Source organism: Colias eurytheme, chromosome 19 (assembly GCF_061535395.1).
Source record: "Colias eurytheme isolate Ceu_HAF_F1 chromosome 19, ilColEury1 Martin Lab GWU primary, whole genome shotgun sequence".
Classification (NCBI taxonomy): Eukaryota; Metazoa; Arthropoda; class Insecta; order Lepidoptera; family Pieridae; genus Colias; species Colias eurytheme.
In genome coordinates, this window is record NC_142998.1 from 9388311 (window position 1) to 9405131 (window position 16821).

A 16821-nucleotide genomic window follows, 5' to 3' on the forward strand; every position below is an offset into this window, starting at 1 on the left:
CTAGAGAAACAGACAAAAAATTCTAAAAACTATAGTTTAGTTTAGCCAGGAAGTTCAACGATTCTTTTAAAAAAATGTACAGTTTTTACTTTTATTATGATTTTATTACATGACGTATATTCATGTGATACTTTTCACATGGGTTGATTTTTTATTGATTGCACCTAACAAAGCTGGAATGTGCAGTTTATAATTAAACTGATCGATATGTATGTATGCAATACGTCAAAAACAAGGTTGTATTATCCAATTTTGTGATTGTTACAATTATTATTGATTGCGTTACGATACGATACTACAGCAACTACAGCTACGCTTTCACAGAGCATTTGTGAAAAAACCGTCTTTGATACATGCGTATTTATTATTTTATAAAAACATAAAACTTTTTATAACTTATAATTTTTTCAAGTCAAGCTTTGTAAAGTAACTGTGAATAGTTCTGAAAGTAAATTTCTTTCATAAAAGTGGTAATTAATGAAAATAATTTATTTGTTTGTTAGTTTTTAAGTTATGTTGTGCAACATTTACGTAAACAGTGGTACTAGGAGAATTGATTTGAAAGGAGATACAGATTAAGGGCCAATAAGGAATCACAATAAAGCAGTCTGTGTTGGATTTTGAACTACTTCGTGACTCAGGACTGGTTCAAGAGGTATGTAACAAAGTCTATCTCTAAAACTAAATAATATTATAATTTCTATTGTAGATAAATTCTGTTGAAAATAAATTCAATTAATTAGCAGTTTTATTAGTAAATTGTGTTAATGTAATTCATTCGTTTATTGGCACAGAAATTCTTGAAAATATTTAAAATTAATCTTTATTACGCATGTATTATAAAATATGATGATTGGACTAATGTAATTAATAAAAAACACCTTACGATCCATAGTACAGTAACTATGCTACTACGTAAGACGTTCCGTGAAATCGCATTCAAAGCTGAACTGGATCGCCACATTGTTCCCGAGTGCGAGGACCAGGCCCGCATACTGTGTGGAGAGGATCCAGACAATCGGACAAATGCGATCAAGGAACTGAGGGACATGATACTTGGTATGTAGTGGTTCTTTGTAGTTATACGAACCTAGTACAAGTGACATTTTAAGGTCTTTTGCATATTTCGTTTGCCTTGGTGCCTGGTGGGTTGAAAAAATAATAAAGATAAAAATTACTGTAATATAATTTAAATTTTAAACAAACTACACTCTGGGCATATCTAAAATTTCTCAGAGTTACATTGTTTTGATCAATAGAAGAAATCGGACCGAATTGTATAGGAAAGTGTTAATAGCCACACATTTTTTTCAGTTCGTCACATTATACTTAAATAATGTGTTGACTCCCAATTAGGTTGATTGATAATGATCGACATTAAATTCGATTATTAAAAGTTTATTGATTGAAATCATTCAGTTACAATTATCATTTTGCTCTTCATAAAGATGAACGATTAGTTAATTGACAGCTCTTTTGCTTTCGTAACGCAAACATTTGACGACAACATTGAACATGATAAAAGCTAATGTGATGATTTTAATTCTATTGTGCTGTCATACTCCAAAGCCATAAGATCAAGCTTTTGTAATCCAAAGACAAGTCATATTCTATATTTGTTACAGACAGAGGTGAATGTAACCCGCCTCGGTTGGACGATGCGTTCTTATTGAAATTTTTACGTGCCCGTCGTAGTATTCCCGCTCGGGCTCATCGCTTGGTACGTTATGTTCTCCTAGTACATTGTAACTTTCGTTGTGTAATAATAGTGTAAGTACAGAACAGCATTACAACAACATACATACATACTTTACACGGCCTGCCTTTGTATGTAAGATGTAATTTCATGAGTGGAATGAGTAAACAGATTTGATTTTGCAGAAAGTGAAATTCGATGGTAACTCTATTTTACTGAATAGTTAGTTAGTTACAACTTACTTTGTAATGCGCAAATTAATTGTGTGTGTTTAATTAACTGTCCACAGTTGGTGCGTTACTGCAGATTTCGAGATCAAAACCCGAAATTATGGAAAGATGTATATTGGTACGGCCTTGCTCGTCTTGGGCATATCTTCGAAGGCGTGTTGTATGACAGGCCTGATGTTGGTCGACTTATCATTGGCAGACTTGGTAATTAATAGATTTAATTTTACTATTCTAAAGTTACAATTATCAAATTATATCATCACAAAATCTATCTACAGTAGGTCAGTAGAAAAAAAAAACAAATAGGTTGCATCAAATGTCTATAATTTCCCTTTATTTAATTATTGCATATATCGGATGCTGTTATCCAGGCCACTCAAGCGTAGTTCTAATTTAAAGGCTTGTCAGGTCATTTTCCCCTGACTAAATAGCCTACTTCACTTTTACTTTTATGTATTACGAAATTCTATTAATCGGGGCTAGAAAACCTACGTTCTAAACCTGAACTCACCAAAATGAGAAATAAAAATTGAACCCAATCTGTTTTGATGAAAAATATTAACCAGCCATTATTTTATTTTATTATTAACCCCTTACCGCATACAAAGCCATATATGGACGACGAAGTTCATGAATTTTTTATAGGCTAACCATAAACAATATCTAAAAAAACTACCTTACATCTTAAACAGCATTTCATCGAGAATTGGAATGTAATTAATTTATACAGTGTAAATAATATCCATCAGATATATTAGAGATTTAGTCTTGCGCGTGCGACGGTTTGGGTGCGCGGAAAAAACCGTGATTTTCAAATTAAGATTTCAATATCAAAAAGATGAGTAAAGCCATGGAAAAAAATATTACTTCATTCCTTAGTCTTTCTAAAATAAGGTAAAACATTTGGTTTGGTTGTTTTTTTGTTTTAATCATGTTTTTCTTGAACTTTTCCAAATCTGTCATATTTGGCTTCGTATGCATTCCGTCCAAAATATATTATGTCATATGTGGCTTGGTATGCATTCAAGGATACTTTCACTGATTGTTCCAGTATCGATCCTGGACACTTTTATCTCACTGCTAAGCATGTAAATATCATATCATCATCAATAAATACAGACTCATGCTATATGCCACTGTATGATTTTTAATTAGCCGTTTCAGAGCAAATGCGAAAGTCAGGGAAAGCTCTTATTATCAAAAGACGTGGTCGTCTCTCAAAAACTAAGGAACATCGGCATCTCTCGCGTCTCCTCAGGATTCCTGACTCGCCAATTGCCGCAAAAAAGCTACGAAAAACTCCTGCAAGTCATCTAGATTTTCACTTTGATTCTGTACGATCTGATGGGATTAGTCATTACCCAGTTTGGAAGAAGAACACCCGTCAGCTATGCCTATATTGTTCCAATTTCGTTCCTTCACGTTATGTGAAAAACATAACGTATTTTTATGTTTTAATGACAAACGTAATTGTTTTAAGCAATTTCACGAAGTATAATTTGGCTGTGATTCTGGGTGTTATTCAGGTATCCATATAAAGTACTAACATTTCGCCCGCGGCCTCGCCCGCTCTTTCAAAGAAAACCCCGCATAGTTCCCGTTCCCGTGGGATTTCCGGGATAAAACCTATCCTATGTGTTAGTCCAAGTTACCCTCTATATTATGTGTGCTAAATTTCATTACAGTCGGTTCAGTAGTATTTGCGTGAAAGAGTAACAAACAAACACATACACATACATCCACCCTCACAAACTTTCGCATTTATAATATTAGTAGGATAGGATTTATGTAAAATATATGTAGTATATCAGTTGACTTAGCATTCAGGATACAAGCCTAAGTTTAGTTTGGGGCTTAGCAACCATGTGTGTGAAATTAGTCCGGAATATATTTTTATTTTATTAATTAGTTACTTTTTTCTAATTGCATACGAAGCCATATATGACAGAAAAAATACAACAAACACTGCATACGAGTCCATATATGGCGCCGTCTCATATTTTCTATAATATAAGTAAATAATTTTTTTTCTCAATTTAATCTCATAATGTAAGGTCTAATAAACACTTTTTTGCAAAAAAATAATTTTTATTTCATCTCCTTAATAATTCATGCAATAAGGGGTTAATTGTATAATTTGACCCGAATTTTGTTAACATTCTCAACATTGAGATCTCAATTTGCATTAGTTTAAAATTAAAGATAATAAATTATAAACACATGAACCAGCTGTGAGGGCAAGGGCGCACGAAGACGCATAATTCCTAACAATTATGCAATTTAGTGCATTTATTTAGTCAATGCCCTAAACCTTAATTCGAAAGATTAATCGTGTGAATCATGAAACGTTTATTTGTATAGCAAGTTTTGAAAAAGATCCTTACGTGGACTGTTAATATTTCTAAACAGGAAATCTGTGTGATTAGTTACTAATCATTTCTATCAATAACTTTTAAATACTTACGCTATTTTTGTTCTCTTACTTATTTAACAGTGTTCTCTTCGACTCCCAATAATTTATTCATATCGTTATTTTCAAATTACAATGCAGAATTCAAATTTTCATCATAGCAAGACGTGCCTATGTGATACTATGAAAAGTGCTCTGCTTAGTACTGAGTACTGACCATGCAACATCTACTCTAAAAGCAATATTTTATTCATTTCGCTCCTATTATTTTCTACTGATAAGATGTTACAATAAGCCTATATCTCTTTCAAATAACAATTTCATCGAACAATAACAAAATCATGTTCTAATATATCAGGTGAATGGGACCCGGACATCATAACAGCCGAAGAGTTGATGAGCGGTATGCTTCTTCTCCTTGAAGTGGGCATCATGCAGCCGAAACTGCAGGTGCTTGGTGGGATCGCCTTGCTGGATTGTGAAGGGATGACGCTGTACCACATGAGGCAGCTCACTCCCACTGTGGCAATACAGGCTATGAATGTTATGGGGGTAAAGTCATTTATGTATAATATTATTTAGTTCTGTTCTGTTATGACATAATAACACGTAACAAGATTTCGCTTAAGGGCTGATTTTTCAATCCTTGGTTAAAACGTATTCATCGAATAACGTATTAAACTACTATTTCAAAAATGTATTCTAATTGTCCGTATTTGACAGTTTACAGGTGACATTTTAAAATGTTCGTGTAATACTTTATTGGACGGATAAATTTTAAGCAAGGATTGAAAAATCAGCCCTAAATGAAGCTTAAAATAACCTCGTCACTACAAACTAGTGGCGAAAAGGAATATGGAAATAAATCAAAAATGCTATGAATAATGTTTATTTTTCCAACCCAATTTCAAGTATTTTTTTTGACCCAACTTTCCCGTTCTTTCCATTTTTCATTCACGCTATCGCGTAAGTTTCGCTGTAAAGTTTTCAACTACTATTTCAGCACTTGAGCTTCTATTTTCGCAAGTACATTCTGCTTTATTTTTATAAAATTTTATAACGTAAACGTTTATATTTCTCAGTACTCCTTCCCTCTACACCAACGTGGCGTGCACGTCATCAATTGTTCTAGAATCATCGAGAAGCTTTTCTACTTATTCAAACGGCTAGCTCCAGTCGATGATATCTGGAAAAATGTCTACTTCCACGGATATGACAACAGTTCCTTGCACCGGTAAGTTAGTCCGCAAACTTTTACTGCGCCTCACAAAAAATATTACCAACATTCTTTAAACGCGTTTACGTTTTAAAATAAATAAAGGCGTTAAAAAATAACAATTTATAGTTGATTTGTGAAAAAACTAATAATTTTATTGTATTATCAATACGAGTTTAGTTTCAATCTAATCTTTTTATGTGAGGATAATTATTATCACTATCCTTGCTCAGATATATTGCTGGTTTAGTAAATATATAAGAAAACGATACATTAAAATTAATTCCAGGTACATAGATCCTGAATGTCTACCAGTACGGTACGGCGGCTTCAGAGAGGCTGTATCGCTGGGAGAATGGTTAACAGCCATCAGGCAATATAAGGACGAAGAGTTTGACAAGGACATGAGTAGCATAGGTTATGCAGTGTGACCTTTCATTACCACTAATATTAATTTGTTTACACGCAGAATTATTTTAGCAACAGTGGGTGTAGGTACCGTAGAATTCTGTAAATAATGAAAATATACTTACTGTGTTTTGCTAGTAATATTTTACTTACTTGTTTCAAATTTATCCACTATATTTTTTTAATTGGTGGTTCATAGATGTTTGACTTTATTAATTAATGTTTTTGTACCCTTCATGGTTGTCTTGTATAATGATAATTAAAAAAACTTGAGTGTAGTATTAGTTACTTGTAAAATAAACGTAACCAAATAAATTTTGTTGTTTGTATTCACGATGTGTGCACGATATTGAAGGGAAGTGTTTTTCTATACCAATTTTAAGTCAGTTATGTTAGTGTGTTTAACCGATCTATATTCACAAATACCTATGCAAAATGCACTTATCTCTGAGTAACATATAGATATGAAAATATATTTTTAACTATCCTTTACCCGATCGATGCTATTCTAGCTTACTTACTTTTTTATAAACCTGCCCTTTAATGCCAGCAGGATCGTTAAGTATTAGCATGTATTAGCAGGCTAAGTATAAAATTTATTTATAGAACTTCAATAAAAAGGATAAAACCAGGAGCGAGCAGTAGCGCTTTTAATCCGTCGTAATAAACAGAATATGTATTAAAATAGGCGATGACTAGGTACCAGTCTGAAATCTGACTTATACTAATATTCAAAATTCTATAGTATATAGGTATAGCTAGGCTGTTTTAGGTTTGGTACCTACTCAAATGGAATTTCCATTTATTTCTCAAGTGTGCATAATGAAGGCCAATAATTTGTTAATTTATAGATAATATGTGTGCGATGTAAAATTCGTTTGCTCAAAATATCTATTAGATGTACCTACCTATTTTTAAGACGTTTTTCACTGCATTCTTTTTAGTAGTTGCAGTAGATTTTCATCCAGATGATATTTTTGTGTCTTGAAATCGAATTGTTCTGAAATCTGTTGAAGTGGGTGCTTCTATATCTTTCTTACAATCCGTTGAACTGACTTTGCCTTTCTCTACCATAAAAAGTTATTGCTTTGATACACAAGATAGTCAATTCTTGTTTCCTATACAATAATTTAAATGTCGTGCACGCAGTTTCCGTGTTTTATTCACATTATAACATTCTAACGTTTTAGATCTCTATGGTTTTATCTTATACATTAACATACTAGCTTTCCGCCCGCGGCTTCACCCGCGTTTTCAAAGAAAAACCCGTTCCCGTAGGATTTCCGGGATAAAACCTATCCTATGTCCTTTCTCGAGTATCAAAATATCTCTATACCAAATTTCATGCAAATTGGTTCAGTAGTTAAGGCGTGATTGAGTAACAGACAGACAGACAGAGTTACTTTCGCATTTATAATATTAGTACGGATTAACTAGATATCCACTCGGTTTCACCCGCATTGCTCTGCCCTATATTATAATCTTCCTTGATAAATGGGCTACCTAACGCTGAAATATTTTTTTTCTTAATCGGACCCCTACCTGGATTAGGTATGAGATAAGCGCGTTCTAACAAACATTCAAACAAATTGTTCAGCTTTATACTATGTAAATTTCCAATGTCACTCATGGTTTTCTACGCAGTTATTATATCTGCTTAGATTGTTCTGGAACCAAGACTGGTCCATGTTAAAAATTCTGTTTGTGCGAAAACAAAGACTATCGAAGCAAACGTGTTTTGCTTGAATACATAATATTTTTGTTTGCATATAGGTGTTTTATTCAGGGCTTGCAGTGTTTAGAAAATCTATGAACGACTGTTTTAGAAAAAACGTTGAATAATGAACAAAAAAATATTTGTAGGAAACTATCATAATTTGTAGCTACTCATGATGATAAATAATACTTTTTGTCGTCTTGAAACCGAGGTAGTACAATCAGAAAAAATATAATGTAAGAAATAGGAAACAATAGGTAAATTCAAATCCTACAAAAAGTGTGACTGATTGTTTATTCACACATATTTTTTTCCAAAAATATCGCAGCTATTTTGTAATATTACGGAAATCTTTGATCTGCGTGATTGATTAATCCATTTTCATAACTTTACGACTAAGTACATTGTTTTTATTAAAGTTTGAAAGAGTTTTTATGTATAAGATAAAACAATAATTTTCGATCTATGAACTTCAAATCCAAGTTTGCCTCTAGGTATTATTTTCAGAATGTTGATTAATTTATATAGCTACGTAGTGTTAGTTTCTTTTTGGAAAATCATTTTTTTTATTTAACAGGATTTTGATTTGCATAATTGATAATATAAATTGAGGAAAATGCCTTGCTAAAATTAAATGCACTTAAAAGTCATTTTTGAATCCTGGTCTTAACCTGCATCTTAACGCTATTTCTGAGATATTCACAAAACCAATATATCGTTGTACAAATCAGAAATATCATTGTTTGAATAAGTAACAGCGCCCACTACAACTGTAGTTAAATGGTTTTCCACAATGTTCTTTACATCTATAGCTATACTAATATTATAAAGCTGAAGAGTTTGTTTGTTTGTTTGAACGCGCTAATCTCAGGAACTAGGTACTGGTCCGATTTGAAAAATTCTTTCGGTGTTAGATAGCCCATTTATCGAGGAAGGCTATAGGCATATATTATACTAGCTGCTCCGCGTGGTTTCACCCCCGTGGCTCCTCTCCTGTTGATCGTAGCGTGATGATATATAGCCTATAGCCTTCCTCGATAAATGAGCTATCTAACACCGAAAGAATTTTTCAAATCGGACCAGCAGTTCCCGAGATTAGCGCGTTCAAACAAACTATAATACTCTATAGTCTATGCTACCGAGTAAATCGATGGTTCGTTAGCACGTTTGTGTGTGAAGTGTTATTTTCTTTTGTATAGCTAATGGGAATTTAGTAGGTTCAATGTCCGTGCTTTGACTCCAAATTAGAAAGTACTCAGATAGGTTCAAATGACCGATATTAGGTAATAATTAAGTGCCAAACCAACATTTCCTTGTTAAAATCCTATAGAGATATATATTCTTATATGATTCTTATTAAGATAAAATAAATATTACCTACTAAGAAATCACTCTTGATATTTAATGTTTATTTTATACTTTATAGGTAGCTTATCTAGTAGGTTATCTGCTTAAACTAATTATAGGATCCGGTTTCTCTACGAATCGAGAAGCTCTGTTGTTTTTGCGAATGTTTATAAATAGATACTTACTTTTAAACCCACAGATCTCTATGTTTAAACCCTATCCATACGCTAGAAAACTTACTGGTTATCTTACTGTGTACAAAAAATACATCTGAAGCAAATACGCATAAATGTTTTGTTTTGTTTCTTGCGTCGCTTCGAGATAACGCATTCGTCTCGCGACTATCGGAGAAGTGAACGTGTTTTTAATTCCAATTTCAAATACAACCTCTTTTAATGAAACTGGTGCTTTATAAAAAAGAATACTCTGTATTATCTGTGGTTTGGCAGTTTGAGGTGACAGTGTTTTGGCGGGAAAGGAGAATTTTCATAATGTAATTGGAGCTAAATACCACAATAAATACAAAGGTATGTTAAATCGTGTTTAGTCAACAGTCGGTTCATTGTAACTTGTGTGAATGACTCCGATGAGCGATACTATCTCTTATGTATAATACAACCGACTTTTATAGGAACGTACTCATTCTAACAAGGTATAAATTAAACCAGCCTATGTATACAATTTTGTTGTTGACTTTATTGTTAGAAATAAGATGGGAATAACTCAAGGTAACATAATATATGTAATACATAGTACACTCTTCATACTATGATTGTGTAATAGGTAAGTTAATTTTACATAAGCATTTATTAGTTTTATTAGGTTAATGTTGAAATATAGGATATTTTAATAGAATTATTTTAATTACAGTAAATGTACATTTTGAAAACAGAAAGGGTACTTGCCTTATGTTCTAAATAATGTGCCTATCAATAATCTATACTAATATTATAAAGCTGAAGAGTTTGTTTGTTTGTTTGAACGCGCTAATCTCGGGAACTACTGGTCCGATTTGAAAAATTCTTTCGGTGTTGGATAGCCCATTTATCGAGGAAGGTTATAGGCTATAACATCATCACGCTACGACCAACAGGAGTGGAGCCACGGGGGTGAAACCGCGCGGAGCAGCTAGTAACGGTATCTTTATATAAAAATATTGTGAATGCTAAAGAAAAACAGAAGTAGAGCAAAGCATTTTATTCGATATCGCACCAGATAAAGTTGTCGGTTATATCATTTAATTATAGAGGGAGTATAGTGGGTAATTTACATAGATTCCCTTATGTAATATTATATACTCTAGTTTTCCACCATCTATTTTACCGGTACATGAATGTTATTGCATACATTTCCGACTTCGTTCTCGTGGAGTTTGTTTTATAAAGTAACACACTCGCAACTTAGTGGAAGAAAAAAGGTTTTGAAATATTATCAATCTGGGCCGATACGATGATCAAGGTTTGTTTTATTTGCAAGTTTTAATATAATCATGGAAATCAATGTTTATTTTATTTCATACCTACTCTACTAAACCTCATTTTTGCCTCTTTCTTCTTACTTCTTATGTCTGGCATACAGATACATCAATTTTTAAAATCATTCCAACTGACAGAATTCAAATGTACCTCGCTTTAATTTGCCTGCAGCATTTTTAGTGTTATTTTTATGTCGTCTATCTTTTCAATTGTTATGAATACGCAATAAGATATGAACTTTCTTTATCTAATATATCACTTACATTCACTCATTGATCATAGATTTTACCGATGATTTTAACTCAATAAATTGTTGGCTGAGTCATGAGTGAAAGTTAAAAAAATACAATATTTCGTTACACGATTGCTCTACTTTCTCAATTTTTTTGTTACTTATCTTTTATAATAAAAAAAATATTATATTCCCGGTTCAGTCAGGCAGACAACAAGGCAAAACAGGGTCAATGTTAAACTTAACTATGAACAAAAAACACACAGTTATTTGCCTGATACTCTAATACCTACTCTATAAATTGGGTGTAAATAACCAACTAGCTATTTGCATTTATAAAAAATCACCATGCCACACATTTTTATTTCATTGCATATCGAGCATAAACGAGCCTCGAATTTATAACGCAAATAAGTATCGTGAGCTTGCGGCTAAATTCTAAGCTTTTTAAAATCTAACAAGTTAAAGACTTAAAGTAAACTAAACTTTAAAAATGGGCCAATTCAAAGTTTACTTTTTACGTTTAAATCTAATTAGGAAGCATAATGTGCAGTAATTGCTTAATTGCTGTTCTCAATTCTCACTCATTACAATATTGTAATCATGCAATACAATGGGGAGTACATTACATACAACTAGTACTAGACACGCAGGTTTGTTTCTTGTACCTCTTATTATTTGAGCAAAATATTAGCAAGTCCAATCACTATTATCTAGAAAGGAATATCGGAAAAATCTTAGTTGTAATTCTTAAAATGTTATATCAATCCATACTATGATCACATATACATTTAATCATCATCACTACATAGTATAAGACAAAACATACTACATTGTTTAAAACTACGCAACACTCAAAACTCAAACTCAATTCTCAAATATTTATTTATTCAATTAGACTTCTTCTAGAAGCACTTTTGAAACGTCATTACATATTTTTAACATTTACCATCGATTCGGAAAGCAGTATCTACTGGCCGAACAGGCAAGAAACTCCATAGTTTATTTTTTTTCCAACGGATTTTGAAGCAGTTTTTTAATAGATAGAGTGGTTCTCGAGGAAGGTTTTAGTATATATTTACTAGCTGCGCCCAGCGGTTTCCCCCGCGTGGCTTCGCTCCTGTTGGTCGCGTGATGTGATATAGTCTTTAGCCTTCTTCGATAAATGAGCTATCTAACACTGAAAGAATTTTTCAAATCGGACCAGTAGTTCCTGAGATTAGCGCGTTCAAACAAACAAACTCTTCAGCTTCATAATATTAAGAATTGATTAGGTTTTAGACAAAGAAAGTTAGTATATTATATATAACTAGCGGTCCGCCCCTGCTTCGCCCGTGGTACATATGAAAAATAGATGTTGGCCGATTCTCAGACTTACCCGATATGCACAGAAAATTTCATGAGAATCGGTCCACCCGTTTCGGAGGAGTATGCAGACTAACATTGTGACACGAGAATTTTATATATAAGAAGAAGAAGATATAATTCGTTCTCTTTTAAATTTTATTCTCAGTTCATGACATAAAAAATGTTACATCAAAAAGTATTTGGTTATGCGGTCATATATGAATATATTGCAAGCCTCAAATGAACGCCATTTAATCTCCGTGGAATAAAACTGAATTTTATTATTACATAGCATAGTAATGAAAGTACTGAATTTTTGTAGCTTCCATACAATTTTCAATCCAAAAACAAAATATAATAAACCAATATGTTTGTATATATCGAGTATATTTTGAGTTCAAAGTACCTACAGTTCGCTTTATTCCAAAAGCTTCATTGTTAGCAGATGCTTTGAATTTGCTGCTACGTTTAAATTCCTAACTGCTATTACACCTACGTTGAAAATAGTGACATGAATTGAGTCTTCTGTAATATTATTTTGGTATAATTATAACATCATTACGTACAAGCTTTCTGCCATATAGTGTGTTTGAACTGACGGGTGTAATAGTAGGGGAGCCCAGGATGCTAAATGTGGATTTACTCGAGCGTCACGGGAACCTATTAGAATTGGTAGATTAGACCATAGCGAGAAAAAAAGGTCCTATAATGTTTTCACTTTTAGCGGTGGGGAAGGGTTTTTTGATTTTTTTTAATTTAAAAAAGAAAAAAATTGGCTTGGAAATACTCAAGCGCGTTAGATATTGATATTTTGCATGCTCCAGGACGTCACTGAAAAAAAGTATACGTTAATCTGACGATTTAAGTGGCGATTTAATCGCTATGAAGAAAGGGTAAAAAATTAAAGTAATATTATTCGAGCGCGTCAGATTAATATATGGGGGGGTTAATTACAATATAAGAAGTCCCCATTTCGCTAATCTGACGATTCGAGCTCAACCTTAGGGAATTATGGATTATTCAAATTTTCCAGCGGGGCCCCTGAGCGCAACCACCAACCATAACTGCTCATATTGACTAGAGGTACTAATGAATAGCTAAGGTACCGTCCCTTATAAATACCGGCTCGAGTAAATCCCAAAATCCCCTCTTGGCCTCCCCTACTATAAATTGAGTACAAAGGGAGCATAATATGATAATATGTAATAGTTTTTAGTGCAGATTAATTACAAATATCGATGATCGAACTAAGTAGTACTGAATTAATCGTTTTAAATTTCTCAAAATATCTCTAGCTTCTAAAGGCTTATAAAAATTGTTGAAAATGCTTTATTGTCATTTTTAATATCTTAATATTTAATAAAAGATTAAAAAAAAGATTACAAATAAATGTAATTTCCCAGCATTGAGATTACAACAATAATGACTTTGTTTAACGAGTTTTTAATAGCGACAGTTGCGTTTAGATTTGTTCCGACATTTGTACGCAATGGTTACTTTCTTGTCTTTGTCAATGAATTCATAATATAACACCTTGATTATTAACACATAATTTTAAAATAATCGAAAATCCAAATATCTTAATATATATAAATCTCGTGTCACAATGTTTGTCCTCAATGGACTCCTTAACCACTAAACCGATTATAATCAAATTCGCACACCATGTGCATTGTGCAGTTCGATCCAACTTGAGAGAAAGGATAGGTTTTTTCCCGGAAATCCCACGGGAAAAGGAACTATGCGGGGTTTTCTCTGAAAACGCGGGCGAAGCCGCGGGTGGAAAGCTAGTTAAAATATAAACGAATCAAATGAATTTGATTGAGTCAGTAGTCACTATTCATTTAGGACAACTTAAAAATGACTCGTTGAATGTCTAGACTCTAGAACTTCATTTTCGCTGATATTTTTAGCAACATCAGCTAATACTTTCCTTCTGAAGGAGCACGGAATGTTAACTGTGAAAAAAATTAAATGGCCATGAAATTCATGTACCAAACATATTTATTGAATCTAATTAATGCTGGTAATACGATTATGATGTACATATTTTATAATATGACCTTCTCAACACTACAATAATTAATAAAGAAATATAACACGAAACTCATTAAAAATCTGAAGATAGGTAACGATAATAACTTTTGTTCTTCACAGTTTGAAATATTATAAATTATAATAAATTCAATTCCGCGTTTATAATTTGTAAATACAGCAAATTAACTTGGTGTTAACGATACTAAAATAATGTTATAATCACTTGAAGATTAGGTACGTTTTATGACTTTTATTTTACTTTTATTACTTTTTTATTACTATTTAAACAACATAATATTTTGAAGTGCATTATGATACACAAATAATGTTATTTTCTTTTAAATAAATTAGCAAGAAAATTATACCAAACGTATTTTAAAATATATTTTATGATTACATATTTCAAATTGTATTATATGTTTTAGATATTCTATTTTTATATTAATAATGTGTGAATCGATCGTCAGCAGTCAGCAAAAACCAGGTCAATGCCAGGTTTAGATCAACGACCTTGCTCTCCCGTGCGTTTAGGAAATCTCTTAAGGAATTAGTTTTAAATTTACATAAAAAATCTAATAAGTGATACCTTTTAAAGCTTTAGGCAAATTAATTTATTTCTTTTAGTCTAAGATTGCTTTTAACTAAAGTAGTAGGTATGTTGAGCAAATAGGCGGAAATAATGATATTTCGGCCTGCCTGCTATCCATTAGGATACATTCTACTAATATTATAAATGCGAAAGTTTGTGAGGATGTGTGTGTGTGTGTGTGTTTGTTACTCTTTCACGCAAATTCTACTGAACTGATTACAATGAAATTTAGCACACATATAGAGGGTAACTTGGGTTAACACATAGAATAGGTTTTATCCCGGAAATCCAACGGGAACGGGAACTATGCGGGTTTTCCTTTGAAAACGCGGGCGAAGCCGCGGGCGGAAATCTAGTATGCTATTATAATGAACTTTGTAGTCTATAGGTTCCTACTTCCTAGTCTATCATTCGATGCTATGTATTCTAAAATAATACAATATTGGACATGAAAATTTACATTCAAACATAAAGGTTACTCTTCCATATTATTTTCTACAGAAACAGTTTACCTTTAACGTTTAAGTAACTCAACAATTAAAAGAAATTTTCTTTCTTAAACATGACGATTTAAATTTTAAAGGTACACTTTCTTGTACATACTTTCACTGTAGATGTACCCGGTAATAGCTGAGTGCCAAAAATACCGTAATATTCTTACTATGGCTATTTTCAACCTTATAACTATCGGGTTAAGATGCTTATTTTAGATTATTTTCTGAGTAAATGTTTTTTTAATTGTGTACTTTTTGTTATTCAGTAGTTTTGACATGGCTATTGAACGAATTATCATAGGTTTATAAGAGAAATTAGAGATTCAGAATAATTTTCGAAAAAATTGGCTTCTAGAATTCAACTTTTTCATTCATAGTATTATCATATGTACCTACCTACATCTAAAAAGGGAGGGAGGCCTTTGTCCAGCAGTGGACGTCCCACAGCTGATTACACACACACAAATCTGAAAATGTAGGTATTAGATTTCTACTGTTATCAAAACAATAACTATCTATTGCAAATTTTTCTGTCTATCTCTACCAGTTTGTTAGTAAAAACAAAAGCCTGGGCTACAGATCTTCTCTAGCAATAGCTAGAAAGCAAACTGCTTGCGTTATAATCTCACTTAAATCTTACAAAATCGCGAGCGCCAATTTAAATATGAATCTTACAAAAGCGAAGCAATTTTAAAAAATGCGCAATGATGTACAAATTCATCTTGTTTTATGATCTTGTAATAGCCTAAAAACGACTTTGTTAAGCAATTGTTGAAATAAATATAAATGTATAATAAATAGTAAAAAGACAAATCCTATTCTGGGTTTGAGCAAGATGTGCTGTATATGTTACGATATATCCTCGGTTCTTGCTTTTTAGTTTTTATACAGATGGAGCCCGTGGGTACTATTAAAAGTCCGAGGAAAAAAGTCATAAAACGGTTAACTATATTATCCGGAACATTCTATCAGTAATAAAGATTAAATAAATCAGCCCCATTAGTAGGTACTTACATAATACATAATTATAAATATGTATGTACCAACAAGTTAATATTATTTTTATCTAAGGGCCGATTTTTCAATGCTTGGATAAAACTTATCCGTCCAATAAAGTATTACACGATAATATTAAAATGTCACGTAAACTGTCAAATACGGGCAATTAGAATACGTTTTTAATGATAGTTTTATACATTATTCGACGAATAAGTTTTATCCAAGCATTGAAAAATCGGCCCTAAGAAAATAAGCATGTGATTAAGTCGGCGTCATTAATCACAGAAGCAATAAAGTTAACAATGCCAATAATTATGATTGCTTGGTTTCAATACTTCTAGATTTTTCTCTACCACTCTAAACATGAAACAGATCATATTCAATTATGAATAGGTACTTTAAAAAGAGGCCTAGTTGAACAGACAAATTTTGATTTAAACCTTTAAAACACGGATTTGATAATCGATTTTATATATTCTTATCGATCAAATAAAAAGACCGAACTTCTTCAACATTCCACTAACAACTTATTTACAATACCTTGAAGTTTTTAACAAGATTATCCTTGCAATTAATGCTATATCTTCAAAGGGCACGACCGCATAACAATGAGTAAAAAGTATA

General features: G+C 32.3%; 1 protein-coding gene across 2 annotated transcripts; it reads left to right on the forward strand.

Moving 5' to 3' along the window:
• Window positions 1–506: 506 nt before the first annotated feature.
• LOC149900325 (clavesin-1-like) lies at window positions 507–6039 on the forward strand. 2 transcript variants are annotated; one of them, XM_090113254.1, is made up of 7 exons: window positions 507–655; window positions 901–1059; window positions 1626–1720; window positions 1986–2130; window positions 4695–4888; window positions 5419–5570; window positions 5842–6039. In XM_090113254.1, exons 2-7 carry the CDS (start codon window positions 906–908, stop codon window positions 5981–5983), a joined length of 882 nt encoding a protein of 293 aa, XP_089969380.1. In that variant the 5' UTR covers window positions 507–655; window positions 901–905; the 3' UTR covers window positions 5984–6039. The 2 variants fall into 2 exon arrangements, with proteins under 2 accessions (XP_089969380.1, XP_089969381.1); XM_090113255.1 differs by having other exon boundaries at window positions 508–655; window positions 896–1059.
• Window positions 6040–16821: the final 10782 nt, after the last annotated feature.